General features: G+C 42.1%; 2 protein-coding genes across 2 annotated transcripts; one reads left to right on the plus strand and one right to left on the minus strand.

The window, feature by feature from the left end:
• Positions 1–2,775: 2,775 nt before the first annotated feature.
• On the plus strand, positions 2,776–5,406 carry LOC104615815 (protein FAM83H-like; the record flags this gene model as incomplete). Its single annotated transcript, XM_010282205.1, is given in 2 exon segments — positions 2,776–4,577; positions 4,580–5,406. Coding segments are annotated over 2 exon segments (2,629 nt in total), but the record flags the coding sequence as incomplete, so codon positions are not given.
• A 4,369-nt stretch (positions 5,407–9,775) lies between these two features.
• Positions 9,776–19,145, minus strand: LOC104617009 (mitogen-activated protein kinase 15-like; the record flags this gene model as incomplete). Its single annotated transcript, XM_010282216.1, is given in 5 exon segments — positions 9,776–10,081; positions 13,109–13,263; positions 14,817–15,117; positions 18,615–18,720; positions 18,971–19,145. Coding segments are annotated over 5 exon segments (1,043 nt in total), but the record flags the coding sequence as incomplete, so codon positions are not given.
• Between the last annotated feature and the right edge of the window lie 497 nt (positions 19,146–19,642).

Consider the following 19,642-nt stretch of genomic DNA (forward strand, 5'->3'; position numbering starts at 1 on the left):
AAGGTCCTTTCCAACCTTAGTGATTCTGCGACTCTGTGAACTCCCTTCAAAGCAGATTAGTTAAAGAGACCAAGGAGTAGGCCATTACATTTCAAGAGCAAGTTACTTGTATGGAATTACCCATGCCTTTATTGTTAATAACTGTACTATACCCATGCTATGCTTGAGTATCTCAGTGAAGAGGTGTATGTTACTGTATCCCATTTTCTATCATTAGACCGAAGCGTATCTTACATCCTTGCTCATAACAAAATCTACTCCAGTCCGTCAATATCGCCTCCCCCACTGCAGCATCAAAAACTTCCTCAAATAACATCATACAGGAAGGTAAATGTAAGTCTTTCTTATGCTGGTATTAGAAACCTTTTGTAGCTGAGTCTGAAAGTACAGTTTTCTGTCCAACATCCCTGCTCAAAGTAAACCATCTTCAAAGTTACATAAGGTTGCTTAGGGCCACGTTCAGTTGGATTTTGAATATCTCCAGGGATACAGACTCCCTAGCCTCCCTGGACAGCTGTTCCAATGTTTGACTACCCTCATTGTGAAGAACTTTTTTCTTTATAACTCATTGATATTTCTCTTGCTACGGTTCTATCTGTTGCCTTGTATCCTGTGGCGTACCTCTGGAAAGAGGCTGCCTCCATTTTCCTTATAAGGACCCTTTACATAGTTGAGGACAGCAATCAGCTTATTGCCCCCACCCCACACTCCTGCCATCCTTAGCCTACTTTTCTTCAGGCTGAACAAGCCCAGCTCTTCCAGCCTTGCCTTGTACCTAATATACTCTATCCTGCTATCCGTCTTGGTAGCCCTCTGCTAAACTTCCTCCATTTTGTCAACAGCTTTCTTGCACTGGGAAGCCTAAAACTGGGAAACCATGAATCAGTATAAGCTAAGGGCCACCCAGCTGGAAAGCAGCTTGGCAGAAAAGGATCTGGGAGTCCTGGTGGACACCAGGTTGAACATGAGCCAGGAATATGCCCTTGCCGCAAAGAAGGCAAATGGTATCCTGGGCTGCATTAGGCAAAACGTTGCCAGCAGGTTGAAGGCGGTGATCCTTCCCCTTTACTCAGCAGCAGTAAGGCCACATGGATGCACTCGAGAGAGTCGAGTGAAGGGCTACAAAGATGAAGGGACTGGCACACCTCATGCGTGAGGAAAGGTTGCGAGCGCTGGGACTGTTAGCCTAGAGAAGAGACGGCGTGGGGGGATCTTACTAATGTATATCGATACCTGAGGGGAGGGCGCGAAGAGCATGGATGGAGCCAGGCTCTCTTCAGTAGTGCCCAGTGGCAGGACCAGAGGCAATGGGCACAAACTGAAACATGGGGGGTTACGTTTGAACATAAGGAAACACTTTTTTACTGTGCAGACGACTGAGCACTGGAATAGGTTGCCCAGGGACCTTGTGGAGTCTGCCTCCTTAAAGATACTCAAAAATGTCAGAACACGGTCCTGGGCAACTGGCTCCATATGGTCCTGCTTGAACAGGGCAGGGGTTGGACCAGATAACTGCCAGAGGTCCCTTTCAACCTCAACCATTCTCTGATTCTGTGAAAACTGGACTCAGTACTCCAGATACAGTTGTCACAGTGCAACTAGGCAGGGATAATTGCTTCCATTGACCTGTTGGCTGCACTTTTACCACTGCATCTCTGTATTGCGTTGAGCCACCATCGCTGAAAAGGTTCTGCTTTTTTCATCTTGTTGCCTGCCAGAAACCCCCAAGTCATTTTCAGCCAAGCTGCTTTCTAGTCATCCTCAGCCTGTATTGGTGGATGGGGTTGTTTTATTCCAGGTGCAAGATTCTGCATTTGCCTTTGCTGTATTTCATGAGGTTCCTGTCAGCACATTTCCCCAGCCTGTTGAGATCCCCCTGACTGGCACATCAACTGTACCATCCCCCCATTCTGGTGTCATCTGCAAGCTTGCTGAGGGTGCACACTGTCCTGTTGTCCAGGTCATTAATGACAGTGTTAGACTATTTCCCCAAGTCCTGAACCCCGAGGAACGACACTTAAAACTGTCCACCAGTCAGACTTCAAATCACTGGCCACCACCCGTTAAGCCTGACAGTCCAACCGATTTCCTGTTTACTGCATGGCACACTCAGTCGGCAGTGCTCCAGTTTGGCTACAAAGATACTTGTGTAACAGCCATGCAGAAGCCCTTGCTAAAGTCAGGAAAAACCTTATCTTCTGCTGCCCCTTGTCCACGCAGCCAGCCTTCTGTTTGTAGAAGGCAATCTGATTGGGTCAAACATGGTTTGTCCTTGGTAAATCCCTGCTGTCTGATCCCAGTTGTCTTTCTGTTAGTCCTGTGCCTGGAAATGGCTTACAGGAAGATTTGCTCCACAATTTTCCCTCAGACTGAAGTAAGGCTGACTTGACGTAGTTCCCTAGTTGATGCTTTTGCTCTTTTTAAAGGTGGGCACAACATTTTAGTTATAAAAAACAATTACAACCCAAAGTAATTGCAGGAACATCTACTTCAGATAAGGATTATCATCAGCTTGCTCTCTTGCTGTTGTTACTGCTGACAGGCTTTTTTAGAACAGAAGTAATTTATTGCCTTGTAAAATTCTCTGCAAAGATGTGATGTCAAATCAATTAATAACGAGGAGGCTTCGGTACAATAGTGTCTAATGAATGGCTGCCTGAGCACTAAATAATATCAGGAGAATTTTCTTCAGGCAAGCAAATGGTTTAATGTGAAGTGGTACAGTTGAGTTACTTGATGCTAATACAGTATCATTACTTCTATTTCTCTTTGTAGTTTTATGTGGTCTTTTGAGAAGATTCACAGAAGCATAGCACATATCTTCCAGGGGGAGCTGGTGGCCAGCTTCGATGAAGAATTCCGAATTTTGTTTGCACAGTCAGAACCTCTTGTTCCTCCAGCCAATGTTTTGGCAAAGGCAGAGAACACATTTGCCATGACTCCCTTTGGCAATAACATGCCTTTCTTTCAAAAAAAAGCACCCCTGATGTTCCAGAGGGATGACAGTCTTTTCCCCTCCTTTATGGACAGAGTTGATCCAGACAGGTACTTCCTGTCAAATTTCAGGCGGGATGACATGTTGCGCCATACTGTGGAGGGATCGGCCATGCGAATGTATAAAAAGGTAGAAATGGAGAATTCTCAGATGGATCCTGTCAGGGGTTTTCTCCGTTCTAAGCAGTTGGAGTTGGATGCTTTTAAGAGACACAGTTTTGCAGAGGGAACATTTGAAAATTTTGCTTCTTCTAAACAGTATGCCAGGCAGATGTTCATGAACAATATGGATGAATTTAAAATCCAGTCTAGTCATTTTCAGAAGGATCAGTTCTACCAGTACCAGTTTGAACATCCCCATCTTTCTGGCAGACCTCAGGGACTCTTTGAGAGAATTCGAGGTGGTAGGCCAGGATTCAATGAACTGGAAGACTATGGAGAGGGGCCCAGATACCCTGAACTTGAATCCAATTTTCCACAGGAGGGTTTCCCCTTAAGGCTGGATTACGTACCTTCAAATTCTTCCAGGGAAGTGAGACATGGCTCTGATCAGCTGAATCCTGCAGGCAACGGCCCAATGGGAATGATGTTAAGGCGGCAGAATATAGGACAGAAATTTATTTGCCAGACTTCTCCTACACAGAAACAAAGCCTGGAACAACACCTGTTCTTACAAGACAAAGATGAGGACCAAGATGAAGACAAGAACACACAGGAAAATAGAACAGGTTTACGTAACTGGAGGATTTCTTCATACCTTAGTGCATACCAGTCCGAACCAGAAGAAGGTCTTCCAATGCCTATGGAATCAGAGGCATATAATGATGTTCTTGGGGATAGCCTCACAAAGCACCCCACTGACCTCATCCCAGCATTCAGATCCCCTATTTCTTTTAATAGTAAGTCACTGGGAATTGAAAGTGCCAAAGAATTTGCAGATCCTGATAGAGTAGGTGAAGAAACCCCTATGATGAAACAAGATGCCTTTAGGTCCAGGATAAATCCTTTGATCCAAAGGAGCTCAAGACTCAGGTCCTCTCTGATTTTCAGTGCTGCCAAGTTAGATCAGCCTAACACCACAATAGAAAAGGTTCAGATGATCCAAAAAGAACAAATGTCCAGTGAGTTGACAAAAGACAATGAAACTATAAAGACAGCCGCCTCATCTAAAGTGGCAGAACTTTTAGAGAAGTACAAAGCTGTGGGCAAAGACACAGAGCGAGCTACAATCACTCATACCAAAGCTGTTTCCAGTTATCTGCAGGAAGAATCACAGAACACAGAGAAGAAATGTATGAAATCTGTGCAGTATAAGATTCTGGAGAGTAGGGTACTTGACTCCAAAGACTCCTGCAGTACTTACAAAGTGCATGGAGAGGCTGACAGACCATTTGGAATAGCCTCATCAACCCCCCAGCTTGTTGACACATTGAGTAAAGATCCTTTAGCACATATTAGCACTAAGGTGGACAAATTATCATCTCGGTTTTATCCCATAGAGAATAAACCTGCTCTTCCAGAGAAGGAGAGTCTTGTATTTGTAGGAGACACTCAGAAATTGAGTCTTCCAGAGAAGAAGGAAAGAGAACTCAAAAATTAGTCAATACAGAACTGAAGAAACCACAGATTAGGACAAGTACCACATCAGTTCTTGAAAATTTATCTAGAAGTCAAGGATCTGATAGCTCTCTCAATAAATCTGAGGAAGACTGTTCAAAACAAGAACAAAATCCAATGGAATTTTTAAGAAAAGGGTCACTACGGCTGAAGCAGCTTCTGAACCCAAAAGGTGACAAGAAATTGGAGGAGGAACCCACTTCTGAGAGTGGAAAATCTGACAAGCAGGCTGTGGTTCTCAAACGATCTTCCACAGGGGATTGTCAGGATATGATGGAGGAAGAAAAAGCCCATAAATTTGCAACACCACTTCCTCCCAAAAGCAGCCAGCCAACACAGGGGAGATTTCCTTCATCCACAGCTAACATCCTGTACAGCAGCAACCTCCGTGATGATACCAAGGTAATTTTGGAACAAATCTCTGCAAACAGTCAGAAGAACAGAGCTGAACTGGCCAAGCAACTACCATCCACTAGTAATCCTGATCTTTCTAAGTCAACTACAAGCTTGGAAAGAAAAGGTGAGAAGGAGAAAAGCTGTAACATCCACAGGTCAGAGAGTTTTGGGAGCCAGAAACGAAATCTTCAGCGGCAACCATCAGAGGATAGAGATACCCTTCTGAAAAAAATGGAGAATATGCGGAAGGAGAAGCGAGTCTACAGTAGATTTGAGGTCTTCTGCAAAAAGGATGAACATACAAGTCAAAGCGAAGAGGAATATGACACAGATGCCAAAGACAAGAAGATGGGAAAATTCATGCCCAAAATCCTGGGGACCTTCAAGACCAAAAAATGATCATAGAAATACTATTTAATTCCATATAATCACTGACTGTCAAAGGGGAATGAGAAAATAACTTGTTTGTGATGGCTATAAGCACCATAGGCAATATTCTTCATATGGAATGTGACTAGCTAGTGGAAATGTGTTCAGCATTAGGCTCCTATGGCACAATTTGCCCAATAAAGTCATGTGGTATCAGGCAACCTTATCACAGTATGGTTCAAATAAAATTATTACATTGCCAAGATGCTTAAAACAAAGAAATAATGTAAGAGTCTCTTTATGTTATGCTCAGGGAATATTCTCAGCAGACAAAATAATTCCACTTTCAGAAGGAAAAAATAAAAAATAGAAAATTCAATACTTGAGTTCAATCCAGGAAAGAAAAATACACACAGACACATGCACCTAGAATAGTGTTTAAAAACCAATTGTTTCTCAGTTAGAGTTATCTTTTCTTTGTATCTAATAATGAATCAAATACGGGATGCACCTTTTTGAACTTCTACAGGAGAAAAAAATACTGTAAACAACTTTTTGTCCTTATCTATTGTTATGGTCTTGTCGAGCGGTACATGCTGAGCTTGCATATTTACCATTTTCTAAGCCTATTGGTTCTGTTTTGTTATTGGTTTGTTTCCTTATGTATAATGGAAGTATTGCTTTAGGGGGTGAGCTGAAAGAAGCAGCGGAAAGGCCATAGAAAAGGAAATTGACATGCTATTAATGGAGAAAGACCTGGGTTTAGGACTCCTTTTCAGCTGAGTCAGCAGTGTAATTAACCATCTAAAATGAGAGAAAAATGGCCTCAAGTTGCACCAGGGGAGGTTTAGACTAGATACTAGGAAAAATTTCTTTACTGAGAGAGTGGTCAAGCATTGGAACAGGCTGCCCAGGGAGGTGGTGGAGTCATCATCACTGGAAGTGTTCGAAAAACGTGTAAATGTGGCACTTCAGGATATGGTTTAGTGGGCATGGGGGTGTTGAGTTGATGGTTGGACTTGATGATCTTAAAGGTCTTTTCCAACCTTAATGATTCTGTGATTCTGTAAAATGGTGTCTTGGCCAAGTAGTAACTTCCTTGACAATGTAACTCCAAATGAGTATTAGGGAGCTGGGAATCCCTCCAAATGGAATATCACATTCCCATTAGCTTGGGTTTCATGATTACCCATTTGTGACACTAGCTGCAAGCTCAGCAAACCAGTTCAAGTACGTGGCTGACAGATGGAGGCAAGAGGCTGCATCGGTTCCTGAAGGTAACTTCAGTAGGGTCTTTAGAACTTTAGCTTTTTTTTTTTTAAGAGCACCAGCTCACATGGTAGCAGGCTTTATATAATTTACTAGGCTTTATATAATTTACATATCTCTAACAGTTAATGATTATTTTCCTGTTTGTTGAAAACCTTGGGAAGTGAATGTGCAGAAAGATAGATTGTCTGATCTAAAAAAAAATTAAGCTGATTTCCATATTAATACAGATGGCCTTAAAAAGCTGCAAGAATCAAGAGGAATTATCATTTTAACATGAGGAGGTAAACTTAGAAATAGGAAAAGAAAAAAAAAAAGCAGACAAAATTGGAAAAAAAGATGAAATGGATTTCTTACGCTTATTTCATATTGTATAAATGTGTACCATTTCAGATACAACCCGTAATCTGTTACATATCTACAAATTCTTAAATGAATGCTATATGTATACTTATTTTGTCTGCTCTTAGTAATGAATCAGATCCAGTTATTGGTGTGTCCCAAAATGAACTGTAATGATCAACACAGCTGTTCTCTGCCAGATGATACAGATGGAGATTATTTTACTCTAGAGAGGAAGACAGGCACGTGCTCTCTCTCTCTCTCTCTATCCCCCCCTCCTTCCATATATGCTAGCCCTGTTTTGTGTAATGTGTAATTCTTACATCATTCCATACCTTCCCAGACTTTCCCAAACCTACCTGCTCCAGAATCATTCTGTAATAGACAAATTAGAAATCTAGTTATTTTTATAGTCACGGATTATATTAACATTTTAGAATTTTGCTGTATTTGGTTAGATTTTTAGAATTGTATCTTGCTCAGTATGGTGCATTCCGTGTAAAAGTATGTTCCTGACCAGAACTAGAATGACTCATCTCTTTTAGTGACATGTTGATTACCAGATGTTGTAGGTGTATACAAATATTGCAGAATAACTAATTCACTTGGTAATAACAAAAGCCATTTTAAGAATAAATAGTGTTACAGCCCATCACCTCACAGTCTGAGACTAGGTTCATAGAGGATCTTGGATGTTGTGTTGTATCATAAGATTGCTAGGTGCTATGCTTTCAGTGGAAGTCACAACCCTGAATTAAGCAGTAGGCTCACTTTTCTGTGCATGAGAACCGGCATCTTAGAGTCACAAGAGCCAACATGCTGCGCAGAGTACTGCCTACACAACATGTTCACCCTGTCATTGCCATTTCCTGTATCTACCTGTAGCTGAGATGTAGACAGGAAATGCCTATTTTATGACTATACCAGCATAAACCAGGATTTCCCTGTGAGCTGCATTCCCAGCTCCGTAATATTACCAGACTTAAGTGACGACACCTGATATCAGAAGTGAATGTACTTTTTTTTTTTTTTTTTTAACTTAACTAGTCTTTGATGTTTAGGTACTAAAAGATAAAATGGATATTCTATCAATGGCAGTGGTACACACATGTTGGAATTTAGTGCTGAATCCCCTCCGTAATTGTAGTCCCAACATTCTGTAATAACAACCATTTATCATAAGAGAAGTAAAATTTCAGGGGCAGACTTCTTATATGAACTTTAAGTTACTGAGGAGAATGTATTAAAAAAATCAGCATTAAAACAGGAATATAGTTTTAAAGTTAGTCTCACTGTTGCCTGATAACAATTTCATGATGTTTCAGCAATATTATCTCTTGAAACACTGCTTTATGAAAGAAAAAAAAAATTACCATATTATTCATTGAACAAGATACCCCTGTATTTTTCCCTTTCACACACAGCAAACATTGATTGAAAGACAAAAATTTTATGTAGTGCAAGGATTTATTATTACAATATTTACAATATTACATAGTAGGTAAGATACTAACTATTGTAGCAGACCACACCTATATTTAAAATGCTCTTCTACTTGATTTTAATGAAAATAAGCCACCATTGAATATGTTCATTTATCCCAGAAGAGTCATAGAAATTAGTGGAAAACAAAATGAAGAGCTTTATCTGTGAAGCGTCAGTGAACAGTTATTTATCTGTTCTGCCCAAAAAAAACCCCAACACATTTAGGCAGTGCACCTGAAACTGCTAAAGAAACAGAATGGGTTGGAAGGGACCTTCAGAGATCATCTAGTCCAACCCCCCGGCCTTGGGCAGGGACATCTTTCACAAGATCAGGTTGCTCAGAGCCTCATCCAACCTGACCTTGAACACTTCCAATGATGGGGCATCCAAAACTTCTCTAGGCAACCTGGTCCAGTGTATCACCACCCTCATGGTAAAAGATTTCTTCCTTGTGTCCAGTCTAAACCTACCCTCTTTCAGTTTAAAACCATTGCCCCTTGCTCTGTCACTAGAGGCCCTGCTAAAAAGTCTGTCCCCATCTTTCTTACAAGGCCCCTTTAAGTACTGGAAGGCTGCAGTAAGGTCTCCCCAGAGCCTTCTCTTCTCCAGGCTGAACAACCCCAACTCTCTCAGCCTGTCCTCACAGAAGAGCTGTTCCAGCCCTCTGAGCATTTTGGTGGCCCTCTTCTGGACACTCTCCAACAGCTCCATGTCCTTCCTGTGCTAAGCGCTCCAGAGCTGGATGCAGCACTGCAGGGGGTTCTCACCAGAGCGGGACAGAGGGGCAGAATCCCCTCCCTTGACATGCTGGCCACACCACTTTGGATGCAGCCCAGGGTACAGTTGGCCCTCTGGGCTGCGAGCGCACATTGCTGACTCATGTCCAGCTTTTCATCCCCCAGTATCCCTGAGTCTTTCTCGTCATGGCTGCTCATTCACCCCTTCATCCCCCAGCCTGTATTGACACCCGGGGGTTGCCCTGACGCAGATGCAGGACCCTGCACTTGGCCTTGTTGAACTTCATGACGTGCATACGGGCTCTGAATATATCTGAATATATCTAAATATATACAAGTGTCAGAATATTGCGGGTTTCTGTAATTTTTTGCAATAATTCACATGAGGAATATGAACTGACAGTATTAACTGTTCTGATGATATGGGAGCAAATAGTGCTGTGCCTTTGTCTGGTAAGACTGGCAGGCATAGGGATTAGATTCTCTTTCCTGTTGGTTTGTCCAGAGGAGAATAGTACATTGTTCCATGCAATGAATAGCACATTTCCCTTCAGCTGGAGTAACTGTCAAATGCCTGTTATATTTTGCTCTCGCTTGCTGTTACTGGCTGAGTTAGGGGACTGATGAGATGAGCTGTACTTCACCTGGTTAGAACACTTCCACATTCACGGCTCATGCTATTGGGAGGACTTTGATATTGGAAGACTCTGCAGTGCAGATTTACATATGGTTCCATAGGCCTGGGAGTAACTGCCCATTGATGCTTTTGGATCACCAGAAGCTCCCATATTTGCAGTAATCTGGAACATCTTTTTACTGGACTTCAGAAGGGGACGAACATCTTTGCTGTGAAACTGAGTATTTTTTGGATTCTGAGAGAGAAAGAAAAGCCAAGCTAGTTAGTAACCTGTAATCAGCTTTCTAAAAAACAAATAAGGAACACAGACTTTGGTTAAGCTGTGGAGTAGGACAGATCATGAATGTTATGGGATTAATAAACAAAACACTGTTTTGTAAGATCAAGAATAGGATGGTGACAATGATGTGAAGGAGAAGGGCTTAAAAATGGGTGCATCAAGAATGAGCTAGAGGCACTGGAGCAAGATATGACAAACTAATCCTGCATCGGAGCAGAAGTCCAAAGGCCTGTTTGGCTAGTATCTTGTTTTCAACAGTAGTGAATGCTTTAAATATAAGTACAAAACCAGATCATCATTATTTCCCAGTATATCTTCCTGGCTTCTGCCAATCAAACAGCTTGGTGACTTTCTGAGATAGAAGCTGCATATGGATGCTGTGTTTATCAGCCCTTGTGGGGAAAAGTTTATAATACATTAATACATTACAATACATTTGAATCTGCAGTTCAAGAGGAGAGCTGTTTCACTGCAGCTTACGCTTTGTCAGCCTCTATAGTTAACTGAAAGGCAGGAGTTTCCACTCACTATTGTGGCACTGGCTGCTGTCACCCCAGCCATCACAGGAGTCTTTCCTGGTCAAATTGCTGAGAACAAGAATTTCATGAGCCTATTAGGATATTGAAAACTAATCCAGACTGAATGCAGAGAAAACTGGAATGTCAGAACTTTTCAGCTCCTGCGGAGGCTGAGTGAGAAAGATGGAAAAATCAACATTCACTTAACATAGGATCAGCCACAATGCTGATGACCTTCTACCACAATATCCTGTCTGACACTAGTCAGTATTAGCCTCTCAGGGAACAAATATAAAGCACAGGGCATGTGTAGGGTGATCTTCTCCCTAGTATGCCCTTCCAGTAACAGAAAGTTGGTCATAATTACCTGAAGATTCTTCAAAATGCATTGTTCATATGTACATCTGCATATGCAGCAATATCCACAATCTCATATTGTGGAATAAATAGTTCCACACTTGCTTCACACTTGTGGAATAAATGGTTCCCCTCACACTCAAAACATTTTGAATGGGATTCCAAAGCAGAGGAGCTTAAAGATGGGTTGCAAGTGTGCATGTGGACATACTTGGAAGTTAGTGGCAATCATGTCTCTTTTTAACAGTTACTCATGTATTTTCATGTCAATCACAACAGTAAGAAGAGATCCAGGAGGAACAAGCTTGACTCTTAACAGTGTTTGCAGCTTGTTTCTAGCTTGAAATGGTTCCGATCATTCAGAGCAGTTTGAAGAAATAATTTGCTTTAAGGTAAATATGATATTGCATGCTGACACAAAGCAGGTGATCCCACCCAACTCATCTTTGATAGCGGTGTCTATCAGAAGCCTCTTCACACAACTGTGCTCATCATATATTTTGAATGGCTGCGACTCCAGCGCATAAGAACTCAAGTATTCTTTTGTGGGATGTCATAAAGGCCCACGACAAACAAGTCCATCTTTAGTGGCACAGAAAAAGTAATCTGTGGTGCCTCCTTCCATATTCTTCCTCTGCCATAAGCTTCCCCTGATCACCTTGTGTTGGCTAGACTCTCGTTGAGCTAGTCAGCAAACAACTAGCTCAGGAAAAAGCGGGGGCAAGGAGGTCGTTTAAGAATCGAATGAGGAGAAGAACTTTTACAAGGAAGCGTGGCCAAGAACATGGAAGAGGGAGGAGCAGAGAGGACAGGACTGAAACCTTCATTATTCAGCAACAGCAATCCACTAGGTTCATTCTAGAGGTAGTGCAAATTCTCCAGCTAAATTTGGAATATCCAAAAGTCTCAATTTGGTTAAAAAGAAATTTGCTACATACACACTTTGACCAGGACAAGCCATCATTGAAGATAATGTAAAAGCAACTGATCTGTCATTCTCAAAGTCAAAAGAAGTTTTTGGTGCTGCTGATAATCTGAACACCATGATAATCTGAAATGGTGGTCAAACCCTTGCTTGTCTGAACTGATGAAAGAAGAATGGAGTCCAAAACTAGCCTGTCCTCTAGAAAAAGGGCAGTAGAAAAAAACTGATATATCTCAACACATCTCAAAAGATGCTGCATTAAAAACTCAAGATGGGAAAAGGAAGTAGAGGCAGAGAATCTGCAGAGATATTTTTAATTTTCTTTTTCATTACAGTTAGCTGACATATATGAGCCATTACAATTAATCTTTGTGAAAAAAATACTGCTAATGAGGCAGAGACCTAGATTTACAAGAGGGCTGTGTTACTTCATGTTCTCAGAAGTATCTAATTCCCATACTTAAATTCAACAGTCATTCACAAAACTCCTGCATAAACCTATAGGCATCAAAATATTCTTGCTGCTCAAGTCGCAGGTGATAGGGTTTTTAAAAGACTGGGGTTAGACTTAAAACTCCAGGAGAAAGTTAGTGTTTATAAACCCAGACTAGCTGAAGATCAGCTTTACATATGCTGGAGATGTAAAGTTTAAGCCATATCTGTGCCCTTAGAATTTCCTGGTGATTACTATAGATGGTCTTCCTCTCCACACTCTACCTCATGCACAGAACTTAGCTCAGGGTTGTAAACTTCATTAGTAGACAAAACACCTGAAATGTGGGCATTGCAACACTGAAGACTGCAATATACAAGTTCCTACATGAATCTACCCCATATTAGAGGCAAGTTATGTCTAGTTATTTCCTCTACTAGCAAAAATTCTTCAGTTAGCACACTCTTGAGCTCTCTAGTGAAGGGAACATACCTTGTACAAGCCAAACCGCCTTGTCAAACTAAGCTACTAGTACCATTTGACTGACACTACATACAAGCAACAAAATCGAAGCGTGCATCTTTGTCTTAAGTAATTTTAACTGATAAAAAATTATTTAGTCACAGAGCAATATGCCTTGCCTCTCATTTAAATATCTTTACAAAGTTGCAAAATAATATATACTGTGTCTGTATCATTTTGGTCCATGAAATGTTAAGGGTGTTTGTTTTTGTAGGACTGCTACTCACATTACAAAGGTTCTGTACACTTGTAGGAGGTAGCCGAGCATTTGCACTTGCATTTGCCCATGTGATTTGTCTCCCCAGTTTGCAATTGGAGATTCTGGCCTGTTGAGAAGGTGGTGCAGAACAGTTCCTGATCACAGCACCAGAATTTGCATTACCTGCAGAAGAAAAAACATGAGAGAAAGTAGGAAAATCATGAGGGCACAGAACACAACAGACTGAGGCAGGGACAGAACGTAAAAACTGAGGCATAGAATCATAGAATCTTTGGGTTGGAAGGGACCTTTTAAGGTCATCTAGTCCAAATCCCTGCCATGAGCAGGGACATCTTCAACTAGAGCAGGTTGCTCAGATCCCTGTCCAGCCTGACCTGGAATGTCTCCAGGGATGGGGCATCTACCACCTCTCTGGGCAACCTGGGCCAGGGTTTCACCACACTCATTGTCAAAAATTTCTTCCTTAGATCTAGTCAAAATCTACCCTTTTTTAGTTTAAAACTGTTACCCCTTGTCCTATCGCAACAGGCCCTGCTAAAAAGTCTGTCCCCATCTTTCTTACAAGCCCCCTTTAAGTACTGGAAGGCTGCAGTAAGGTCTCCCCGAAGCCTTCTCTTCTCTAGGCTGAACAACCCCAGCTCTCTCAGCCTGCCCTCATAGGAGAAGTGTTCCACATCTCTAATCATTTTGGTGGCCCTCCTCTGGACCTTCTCCAACAGCTCCATGTCTTTCCTGTGCTGAGGGCTCCAGAGCTGAACACAGCACTGCAGGCAGGGTCTCACCAGGGCCGAGTAGAGGGGCAGAATCTCCTCCCTCGACCTGCTGGCCACGCTGCTTTGGGTGCAGCCCAGGATACAGTTGGCCTTCTGGGCTATAAGCACATATTACCAGATCCTGTCCAGCTGTTCATCTACCAGTATCCCCAAGTCTTTCTCGGCAGGGCTGCTCTCCATCCCTTCATCCCTCAGCCTGTACTGATACCAGGGGTTGCCCCGACACAGGTGCAAGACACTGCACTTGTCCTTGTTGAACCTCATGAAGTTCACACAGGCACATTCTTCAAGCTTGTCTGGGTCCCTCTTGATGGCATCCTGTCCCTCAGGCATGTCAACCACACCACTCAGCTTGGCGTCATCTGCAAACTTGCTGAGGGTGCACTCGATCCCACTGTCTATGTCACTGATGAAGATATTAAAGAGTACTGGTCCCAATACGGACCCCTGAGGGACACCGCTTGTCACCAGTCTCCATCTGGACTTTAAGCCATTGACCACTACCCTCTGGGTGTGACCATCCAGCTAATTCCTATTCCACCAAATGGTCTACCCATCAAATCCATATCTCTCCAAGCAGGAGTCATCCCCTGCCACCTTGTTTCAGCTCACAAACAGAACACAAATATTCAGAAAAAAAGAGTATAGTAGCAAACAAACCAGTTCAAAAGGGCATGAGAAAAGATAACAGTAGAGAAGCAAACAGAAAACAGAAAGCAACACAGCGTCAAGACTGAGGCAGGAAAGAGCCAAAGAGAATGTCATACATTCAAAACTCATTCAACAGTGTTTTGTTCTGATGTCATTTTCCTCCCACACTTTCACCCTCTAATTTTGCCATGTAAATTCCCCTTATTTCTCTTTCCCCAATCAATCTCTTTTCTTCTTTTTTCCCCATAATAATGCCTCATAGCCATCCCACTGTAGCAGGGTAGTACCTACTTTGAACAGTGGTATGTGTTATGGGATTGTATATGACATTGATCTTTGATCTCTGACATAAAGTTCTTGCTAAATCTTCACTCTGGCTGGATACTTCTGGATGGACTCTAGTTGTAGTTCCAGCATGCACACGCAAAGCTTTTGGAAGAGGTGGTGTTGTCTCTCTCTGGCCTTTTCTGGTAGGTAAAGTCACAGGACTGGAATTTGGAAGAAGTGGCCTGGATTCAGACTGATTTAGTTGAATGTTTTCTCTTCGCACTTGCTCCTTTGGATGGCTATTTAATTTCTTTTCAAGGATCATCTACAGAAAGGAGAAGTTGGTTAGACTTACCACAGCTACACAGCAGAGCAGAGGAACATCAACATAAAAACAAAGAGAAAGACTTACAAATAACTGCAATTTATTTCACAGGATAAGTAACAAGTATAATTTAAAAATTAATCTAGAGTTAGAAAAAAGATAAAAATAATATTCTCAGTGGAAAGAAAAAATAGGCTGAAGCATTAAGGATTGGATGAACAGGCAATTTCAATATATCTGAGGGAGAACACCTCTAAATAAAATATGCATTAGACTTAAAAAAGTCAGAATCTATACGCCCAAAAGGTTCACACTATGTTGTTTCTTACCATCCCTTTCTAGAACTTTGCAAAGCTGATTTTTAATGGTCAAAGCAACATTCATTCTGGTTGGTGCATAATTATTTCTCACCTACCTCTACACACTACTATCTAGCAACAGAATCCTTGCCAAGGTTTTGGGTCTTGGTGCAGACAATCTGTTCCCCACTTCCTGTAATCACAATAGTCCCAAATTTGACACCCTATCATTAAGATTATTTAAAATTATTCACTTGTTTCTTAGCCTTGTACCCAGATTATCTGTAACCAACATATTGACATTTAGAATATATTTTCTACCTGTGCTCAGTATTCACTTTACTAATTCATCTGCTCATGACTCCTAACACTCTATCACAGTAGAGTTTATTAGTTCGTTCTATTAAAGACCTTAAGAGAAATAAGAAAAGAGTAAAAATAAAAAGAATTAAAAAAAGAGTAAGTAGGTTCAACTTTTAAAATTCAATTTTATTTTTCCTTTCTTCAATTTTAATTGCTGTTAGTAGAGCAATAACACTTTTCCTCTCTGGGAAGGTGGACACACTTATCAGTCTTTCTCAGTCTTGGATTTTCTGATCTCTAAATTTCCTTTTCAATCTTTTCTTCTCATTGTCATTCTTTCCAATGCCTGTTTTACTACATTTACATTCCAACTCCTGCTCTTGTCACCATCCTCCAGTTCCTTTGCCTCATAACGTGGCATTTACATAATTTCTTCCACTGTAAAAAGGGAAAAAAACCCAACAAAAACTAAGCTAAAACCAATTTCTCCTCCTGAAGCCTTGATTTACTTTCACTTTTGCTGCTCCACATATTTCATTGTTAGAGCATTCACTCCGTCTGTCCTCGCCCTACTGCCTCAACACCACCATCCAGATCAGTTCAGTATCTCTTAATGTGTTATGTTTTCTGTTTACTTTTCTTCTTCTTTCATTTCTTTAGACACTCAAATGTTCATAGAATCATAGAATAGTTTGGGAAAAGGACCTTCAGAGATCATCTAGTCCAACCCCCCGGCCTTGGGCAGGGACATCTTTCACAAGATCAGGTTGCTCAGAGCCTCATCCAACCTGACCTTGAACACTTCCAATGATGGGGCATCCAAAACTTCTCTAGGCAACCTGGTCCAGTGTATCACCACCCTCATGGTAAAAGATTTCTTCCTTGTGTCCAGTCTAAACCTACCCTCTTTCAGTTTAAAACCATTGCCCCTTGCTCTGTCACTAGAGGCCCTGCTAAAAAGTCTGTCCCCATCTTTCTTACAAGGCCCCTTTAAGTACTGGAAGGCTGCAGTAAGGTCTCCCCAGAGCCTTCTCTTCTCCAGGCTGAACAACCCCAACTCTCTCAGCCTGCCCTCATAGGAGAAGTGTTCCACATCTCTAATCATTTTGGTGGCCCTCTTCTGGACACTCTCCAACAGCTCCATGTCCTTCCTGTGCTGAGGGCTCCAGAGCTGGTTGCAGCACTGCAGGGGGGACGGGTCTCACCAGAGCGGGGCAGAATCCCCTCCCTTGACATGCTGGCCACACCACTTTGGATGCAGCCCAGGGTACAGTTGGCCCTCTGGGCTGCGAGCGCACATTGCTGGCTCATGTCCAGCTTTTCATCCTACCAGTACCCCCAAGTCCTTCTCGGCAGGGCTGCTCTCCATCCTTTCATCTTCCAGCTTGTACTGATACCAGGGGTTGCCCTGACCCACGTGCAGGACCTTGCACTTGGTCTTATTGAACCTCATGAGGTTCATATGGGCCCACTTCTCAAGCTTGGGCTGTCCCAGCAAAGCCATCAGCCCCATTGTCCAGGCATGAAACTCATCACAACGAGTCATCAGGATTTCTCTGGATCACCTTTTGGACTAAGGGTGGCAAGAGATGGAAGGGTGACAGGGGGAGGATGCTGCATAGGGATTGGACATGTTATGGGATGCAGAGGAAAGCCATCTGGGATCACACAGGACTTATTATGGGATGTTTAGGGTAGGAACCAAAAGCAGGAAAAGAGAGGGGGTTTAGGTAATTTGGGGAGGAATGAGTGTGGGAAATAAAGGGTAAGTGGTATAAAAATGGCCAGTCGTGTGTAAATAGCTGGCTGGTCAATAAGCTTGTCTGGCCATACCCTGCACTTGATAATGCAGTTCACTCTACCTTCTTACTAAATTGCTTTCTCTTTTCTGGAAGAGAGGCTATCTATTCTGCCGACGTGTGCGTGTATGCTGGTGTGAATGGCAGCAAATGGAGTCAGATCACAGGTCAGAGGGCCTGTGTGTCCACTGTGCCAGCAACTGAAGAGAGTGCAGGTGTGTGAGTGAGCATGTGATCACTAGCAAAGAGCAAGTCAGACTATTCAGTGAATAGATCAAGTGGCCTCGGAGCAAGGGGGTGAGCAGGTCTCTAAGGGCCAGCTCTGGGTGTGAGCACCTGTGTATATCTAGGGGTGAGAACATGGGGGCGGTGGGCTGGAGGTCAGCTAAGGCACCTGGAAAGTCCCGGCCAGCTGTTTGTCTGCATGGTCTGTACCAGGAACTGGAGTAGGGCTGCAGCCTTGGGGGCTTGTATATCCAAGTGCCAGCAGCTGAGGAGACTGTGATCCAGGGGCCAGCTACTGAGTGTCTGAGACCAGCTGCTGCAGGGATCCACCTTGTACGTATGTAAATACATTCTCATGAGTGAACTTCCATCTTGCTCAGACAGAAAAGGGAACAAGATGAGGCTGTTGGTGCTGTCTATGTTTGTGTGAATGCTCTGAGTGCCTGCTTGCGACCCATGTGGCCAGCCATGTATATATGTTTATAAGTATATATGTAGTGTGTACATGTTTTCTGTCTGCATGTGCCTACTAAGAATACATCTTCAGCCTTGCTACTGGCCAGACGTGGGGACATGGAGTGGCAGCAGCGTCACCTCTCCTTGGACTATTTCATCCAGCATAATATAATTTCCTTTAACACACTCTTTTTCAGACATCGTGCTTTACAGACTTTTCCCAGTGGAAATCTAGATTTAAAATTATGACAGTATGGAACTGACTGATAAGAAACACCAAGATGTAACTGTAAGCAAATATGGAAAGCCTACGAGAACACAAATAGAAGAAAATTACAGACTTCATTAAGTGTATGCAAGAATGGCAGGTTACCTGGAAGATTAGGATTTTGGAAAATAGGATAAGAGAAAGTACCTCATACAATTGATTTCGATATTCTGCCACAGACAGCTGGATATCATCACCTAAAGGAAGAACCACATCATAATCCAGAGAGAGCTCCCTGGCAGGACAGTGAAACCTAAGAAGATGATAACATATAATGTAATTCACTAAGACTAAAAACAGCACCGCAGATTAATATAATATTAAAAAGGACTGTTAAATCATCTCATATGACCTTTAGTGTAAATAGGGTTAGAAAAAATTAAGAATTAGCTTTGTCTCTTTTTTTTTTTTGTATTATGCATATAAAGAAAACTTGTGCCAAGAGTAGGTCTATAACATCTCAGAAGACATCAGGGGAAACTGCACGTTAGTATTACTCTCACCTTTTCACATAAGGATGCCGCAGAGCTTCCTCTGCTGTGAGTCGTTTATCAGGGTTAAATACCAAGAGTTTCTTCAGAAGATCCAAGGCAGGCAATGGAGTAGAGGATGGTAAAATCTCCTCAAATGTTACTCGCTGCCTACAAGTCAGAAAACAATGATATAAGTTCCCAGTATCTAATTCACAGTGAAAGCATGAATTACAGTTCTGAGAATCACATCAAGGTGACACCTGACTCCAGAGTTCACTCACAAGTAATGTGTCATAATCCTGGAATACTCTAAAGTATAGGCCTGCGAGTACGGTGAACTCTTTTACCCCTTTGATTAGGTCTGAGAAGATGAAGTTTAAAAATATGGTTTTGCATTTTGAAATCCTAAAGGTAATAATTAACATAATGAACATGAGAATATCTAATACATTTGAAAAATCACTTTTAAAACATGATTCTTACTCACATTTTAAATAATTTTGTTACTCCATGACAACATTCATTTTGTTTAGACAATGATCCATCACTGAACATAGCATTTGGACTGAGTGTCTCAGAAAAAATCTTTTCAGTTTTGAAGACTAAAATTTCACTTGCTCTTTTACCTAGCTGGAGCCATCTATCAGAACCTAGCTGCTTTACTTTTGACTTTCACATTTTTTGGGGGGTGGGTGGGGGAAG

The sequence above is a fragment of the Phaethon lepturus genome, unplaced genomic scaffold, assembly GCF_000687285.1.
Source record: "Phaethon lepturus isolate BGI_N335 unplaced genomic scaffold, ASM68728v1 scaffold2490, whole genome shotgun sequence".
NCBI classification, from domain to species: Eukaryota; Metazoa; Chordata; class Aves; order Phaethontiformes; family Phaethontidae; genus Phaethon; species Phaethon lepturus.